The sequence below is a fragment of the Scleropages formosus genome, chromosome 23 (genome assembly GCF_900964775.1).
Source record: "Scleropages formosus chromosome 23, fSclFor1.1, whole genome shotgun sequence".
Taxonomy (NCBI): domain Eukaryota; kingdom Metazoa; phylum Chordata; class Actinopteri; order Osteoglossiformes; family Osteoglossidae; genus Scleropages; species Scleropages formosus.
Window position 1 is genome coordinate 430,549 of NC_041828.1, and position 6,422 is coordinate 436,970.

Here is a 6,422-nt window from a genome sequence, read left to right on the forward strand (position 1 = left end):
CCTTGGGGAGCTCCCGCGCACCCCCAGCCGATCACGTGTGTCTGGGGGTCAAGCCTGGGCAGCGCGGCTGCAGGAGGCGGAGACCCGTTCGGTCCAGGGCCACAGCGAGGGAAACCATGATTATTTTAGAAAAGGGTTCTTTGACTTTTTCTCGCAACTGTAGCTTTAGAGAAAAGTGTTTCATCGTTGAATAAATAAATGCCATTAAATTAAAGCACAAGAAAGAATCAAGAATATAGGAAAGAACTGCTCTCCGTGTGTGTACAGTGCACTTGCTCCTCCTGGTGACTCACTGCGACTGCGTGTCCTGCACCAGGAGTCCTGCAATGGTCCAAACTAAGTGCCTCAAATGCCACCTTTTGGCACTTTTCTGCATCCAGCAGCTCTGTGGAGGAGAACTGCAGACAGCATGAGCTCCATGGTGGTCCTACCAACCCTGCTCCTGCACAAAGAGCAGTGGTCCCCCACCCCAGGATGGGACAATTCAATGAAGAGAGGAGGGGAAGGAAGGGGGAGAGAAAAAAAAAAAAAAAAACAGCACCACGTGACCAGCAGTGAGAGCGGGTGGGCAGCGCTGCACCATTCTGGCTGTCCTACCAGAGTCACTCAGTGCTGCGTGGGAAGAGTTTTACCTACACCATTCCTATTTGGGGGGAGTCTTATGCACATTGCTGTGTGGGAGGAGTCTTACCCAAGCTGCCTTGAGGGAGGAGTCTTCCTCGCATTGCCATGTGGGAAGAGCTGTTAACAGATCCACCACCTGCCCGAGGGCCTCCAGGCAGCTCCCGCTAAAGAGCTCATCTGCCAGAGAATCTTTCTCCTCACAGGCTACAGCCCATTTTATCAACTAATTCAACCAAATACCTCTTTTGCTCATCACAGTTCAAAATAAACTGAAAAAGGAGCCAACACATGCAAAACACTACTTGATCACCTAAGAGTAGCACTGTGAGAACATTAAAAAAAAAAAAAAAAAATTCCACTGCCTGTGGAAGGAAGATGGAGGGGAAAACTGCAATGAAATATACTGAACACATAACCATCATTTCTTTATTGGATTAAAAAGCAGACTTCCATCAATTTTGAAGATATAAAAGTACAATCAGAAAATGATTGAAAGTACATGGATACCATTACTTTTACAAGAGTATAAGACGGCACACGTAGCGAACGATTATTAGATAGGCTCTTTCTTTGAAAATCATTTCTGAACTAAAACTTCTCCGATTTACATCGGCTTCCCCCGTGACACCGTGCCCCTCCATTCCTACATGATCGTCGTGTCACAGTGAGTGACAGCTTCCTTCTGCTCATGGCGAGTCGATGGTCACAGAACATGCTGCGCAGCCTGGCTGCGCCTTCACACTGTCATGACTATATTGATTAGTGCACGCGAAGTGAGAACAAGAGTGTGACAAGCACAGGCCTGAGATGGGCACAGCCAAGGGGGAGCACAGTGCACTCTGGCTGCATTTCACTGCAGAAACACCACAGCAGTGCTCATACATAAGGAAGCTCAAACTATCGACTTCTCTGTGCAAAAGAATTTTCCCAACTTCTCATAGTAAGAAAAAAGTACAAAGCTGAAATTCTAATTTAACCCACAAAGTTTGATTAGCTGGGTGTGTCTGGGGAACAAAGTCCACCAGAAACGGATGAACTGCAGAAATCTGAAGAAACTCACTTCAGCGAGAGCATCTAGCTCAGGTAAAAAAAAGTTAGTGTTGAGTAGGGAAAGGAAATGCTGGACGTTGTGAAGTGATCAGCAGTGCCGTGTTCCGTGTCACATCTCCAACCATGCGGACCGTCCCATGGCACCGTGTCTGGCCACCCAGCGCTCAGCTGAAGTCTCGGTCGGTGAGGATGAGCGGCGCCACCAGGGTCCACAGGTAGAGCGCCAAGCCCAGCCAGCTGGAGCAGATCTTCACCCAGACAGCAGGCATGGTGCTCAGCATGGCCTCGTAAGAGGTACTGGGTCTGGGTGGGGCAAGGATAACATCACAGATGAGTAACCACAGCACAGCCTGCCTCCTCCTAACTCCCCAGCTCACTTACAGCCTCTTCTGTCCTTTCCCACCTGTACAACATTAAGGTCCACATGCTGGACCCCTCAGCATCTCTGTGTCCAGTTGTAACCACTGCCCACATGTGGCCACTGAAACACATCACACTATACCATGTGGTCACATGCAGCACTGGGGACACTTACTGGTACCAGTTGGTCAGTGTCATCATGATGTAGAGGGAGGCCAGAAAGAGGCAGAAGTGGAAGAAGGAGTAGCTGTAGGTGACGCCGTCCTCCTCATTGTCCACCGCTCGTCTCACGCCATCTTCCCCGGGTACGGCCTCTACGTCTGCCGCCAACTGCGTGCCCTCCTCAGTCTGCATCAGCTTGTTCACCTGGCTGTTGTTCGAGGAGCGGATGCTGCGCGGGCCAGAGGAGGCACAGTTACACTCGTGCAGCCGTTGCAAAACGGCATCACTGTGCAGCGAGGAAGCATGGGCAGGCGGGCATACCTGGCATACAGAGTACAGAGGATGAAGATGACCAGTCCCACAATGCCTTGCGCATCCCACCACTGCACTTGTCCTGGAGTGCTGGTGGGTGCTGGGCTGCTGGAGTTGGAAACCATGCTCAGCAGGCTGGGGTTGCACCTTCTGTCTGAATGTAGACATTACCCTTTGCCATGAACACATCTCCACAACACGTGACTGCAGAAAGCTCACGGCAGGGACACGTATGAAATGCCACACTTGAGCAGAAATGGCAGCAGAACCCGTGGCCAGGTTCACCCGGGTTACGGCACTTACCGGGGTTGTTGGTCATGGCGGACCACGTGACGTACATGGTGTAGAGGCTGATGAGTGAGGCCTGGAGGAGTCCAGAGTATGGCTGGGCTTCCTGCGGCAAACGAATGCGTACATGTATCAAATAAATACGCTGGTCGCCCAGACAACCGCTGTCAGACAGGGTCTGCTGCTACTCACCTGCACTTTGGGCAGGATGGCCACAACAGACACAATGATGCAGAAGATGAGGTTCAGGCTGATGAAGACCTTGTGCTCAGTGCAGTCGTCAGGCTGCGTGTAGAACACATAGAACAGTACCATGGCAGCGAAGGACAGAGCGTAGAGCAGGATGGTGAAGAACAGGAGGGCTGCCAGTGACAGGAGGGGCAAGGGGATGCATCCATGTGCGGACGGACACACACACACACACACACACACACAGAGATTAATATAAAGGACCACAGCGTTATACATAACACAAAATGGAAGAGCTGCAGGTGTGGGAGTGACGCTGTACCTGCATACCAGCACTTCCGACTGCCATCCTCTGCCTTCTGCAGCCAAGTCTGGTTCCACGTGTGCGCAAAGTCCACCAGGAGAATGAGCTGGATGACGATGAAGATGAAGGAGCCCACCATGCCAAAATAGTACCACACTGCCAGGAAGGAATGGGGGTACGGAGTCAGGACATGGCCACTGCAGTGTGACCCCCCCCCCCCCTTAAGTGGTCCGGTTGTGTGGCGAGACCCTACCTGTGTTGAAAGTCCCATCAGGGATGAAGAACGCTCCCACTGTTATTCCCACCAGGATGAGGAACTTGAAGAACCAGAAGCTGAGTAAAGGAGAGAAAAGACTTCATACACATTCTTGCACAGTTTGAGCTGAAGCACATTATTATTATTATTATTATTATTATTATTATTATTATTAATTCAGTTATGACATTGTAAGTAACTTTGGAGAACAATGTTTGGACATTACTCTTTATAGGAGGAGTTGCTCATTTATACAGCAGGGTAATTTCTTTTCTATATCAGTTCAGGGTAAGTACCTTGCTCAAGGGTACTACAGCAGGAGATGGGATTCAAACCCACTTCCCTTGATGGAACCACTACGCTACCTACTGCCCAGGTATGTCATGGACATGTCACCTGTACAACTTAAAGCTTACCCTGAACACACTCTGCCCATGTCTCAGACAAACTGAAGACACACTAACACTCCACAAAAAACCTGACAAGATGAAACACAAAGCAGGAAGGTAAGGAATGTGTGTCCCAGGAAGCCTTGCTTCATATTCTTAAAGGGAACAGAACCCACATTCACGGCACAACGAATCAGCTTTGTATCACTGGGAGGCTCTCGCACCCTCCGTTGAACCCCAAGAGGAGCTGCCTCACACACACCAAGACCACCTGTAGGAAGTGTCCCAAGACAAACATCTCCCTCCAGAGACTGACAACAGGGCAGAGCTCATCAGTTATAGGAAGGGGGGGCTGGCAGCTCCTTCCATCAGGGGGCAGCACTAGCACACCCAACCCCACCACATACCCGTTCTGGAGTGCTGCCCGGGGGTCCTTGCTGCTGCGAACGCGGATCATGAGGATCGAGAAGAGGAAGAAGAAGCAGGCCATGGCGAAGCACATGCGATATACAGACTTGTAGCCCACAATGATGTCACAGTTCACCTTGTTCTCGATGCCCCATATGGAGGTGCCGCCTACACAGAAGCCCGGAATCTGCAAGCAGACATGGCACACATCTACAGCCTCCTGCCTGCGCCATCTTTCATCACACATTTCTGCCTAATTTCACCAAAACAACCTGAGCAGTTCAACTGCATTCCTTGACTTTGAATCAAATAAAGTTATCGCTTCCTTCCGGTAGACGAGGTTATTGTTACAGCACATCTCTTTACCTACACCTACTACACATTGCAAGCAAAGCCATCAAGATACAACATACTGTCACACTTTACTGGAAACCTTACATTGTGATGCCAGCATGTGCTTTGGAAAACCTAGAGAAACATGATGCCAGAAATGACAGATGTTAAGAATCCTCCTCATTCTGCACAACACTGAAATATCAGTGCCTGATTCTTCACAATATCAAAATAGTGCACTGGCTCCACGTTCCAGTGTACATGGCACAGGTCACACACAGAGAGCTGCTCCCTCCACACGAAGCAGCGCTTCTATGCACATACGGAAAACGTGTCCTCTAGTGATGACCTGTCCTCAAACCAGGGCGCTACCTTTTTCAGCTGGGACTCCATTCCAGGAAGGATCATAATGATGGACACCAGGGTGCCCAGCAGCTGGAAGAAGGCGAAGACAAGGCGCGTCACTGTCGAGTTGTTGGTGCTGGGGCAGCATCCGGACAGAAGGCAGGGGGCGGAGCCACACAGACAGGAGGCCTGGTGGGGGGGGTACAGACAGGGAATTGGAATGAAAATAAGTGTCAGGCCAGCAGGTGGCTTAGTGGTTGGAGCTGCTCCCTTGTGCTCAGGAGCCGAGCGTGAATTGCCCTCACCGCCCTGATGCTACCCTGAAGTATAACACGGTAAATTGGTGTAACTCATAGCTCCGTGTACAAACCCAACATTGATCATGGAAAAGTGCCTCAAACGAGTGTTTAACTAAATAAAATGATCTCAGAGTCGACGAGCTGCTCGTGGAGGTCAGTAACTAGTCTACGTATGTGAAATCCTAGCGCTCCGACTACGCCGTCCGTGTACGTGCGCGTGCACGCATGCGTGTTTGTGCGTGCCCGCGCCTAGACATCGGACAGGTTTTACTCTTCTTTGTTCACCGCAGTCATTACAACTTTCAGCACATTTCGGAGCACTGCCTTGGTGTAAAGAGGAAAAAAGCCTGAGGCTTAAAAACGAGGAAAACAGGAAGAACCGGTCGTGTTACAAACACACACACACGAGAAAAAGAAAAGACCAGTGAGTGAAAAGTCAAGCACAGTAGCCTTTAAGAAGCGCAAACTGGCTCTTTTACACCAATATAATCATTATTGTGTCATTTTACGAACGAAACCAGGAGGAGGGTCGGAGACGAAAGTGCGGAAATCGCCTCAGGAAAAAAGGACGTTAAAAACAGAGTAAACACAACAACGCGATGTACTTACACAGCTGGCCAGCGAACAGAGCGCCATACAGGCCCCCATTTTCCTCCTCTGAGCTTAAATAATCGCTTTTACAGTAAAAGAATCACTTTAAAGAGCGCGGAGACGCAGCGCCACCCAGGAACAGCAGCGCGAGCTCCAACTTCGGCTAAGAGACACGCCCACTGATCAAGCAGAAATTAAACGCATTCCGCTCTGATTGGCTGACAGGGAGCGTCGATCCTGTGGACCAATCAGAGGCTGGAGTGCTGGCAATTGGTGGTGCGCAAAAGCAGCGCTAAAGCGGAGCTGCTCAGTTTCCGTCTGAAAGGCGAGAAGAAGGTGGTCGTATTGAATCAGAAAGTTTTAATTGAGCATTTCCATTTCATCTTTTGACATCACATCATGGTGTTCTGATGAGGGATCAGTGCCCTTTAGGACTGGCACTGTACGTCTTAGTGCTGCTGCCGTTGCACCCAAAGGTTACAGGTTCGAATCCCAGGCCCTTAAGCAAAGTA

General features: G+C 50.0%; 1 protein-coding gene across 1 annotated transcript; it reads right to left on the bottom strand.

The window, feature by feature from the left end:
• Positions 1 to 1,025: 1,025 nt before the first annotated feature.
• Positions 1,026 to 6,076, bottom strand: serinc2 (serine incorporator 2). The gene is made up of 10 exons (XM_018747783.2): positions 5,929 to 6,076; positions 5,048 to 5,209; positions 4,342 to 4,529; positions 3,543 to 3,622; positions 3,308 to 3,445; positions 2,989 to 3,158; positions 2,812 to 2,902; positions 2,518 to 2,662; positions 2,210 to 2,425; positions 1,026 to 1,977 (listed from the first exon to the last, which is right to left on the bottom strand). The coding sequence occupies exons 1-10, from the start codon at positions 5,965 to 5,967 to the stop codon at positions 1,839 to 1,841; spliced, it is 1,368 nt and encodes a 455-aa protein (XP_018603299.2). The 5' UTR covers positions 5,968 to 6,076; the 3' UTR covers positions 1,026 to 1,838.
• Positions 6,077 to 6,422: the final 346 nt, after the last annotated feature.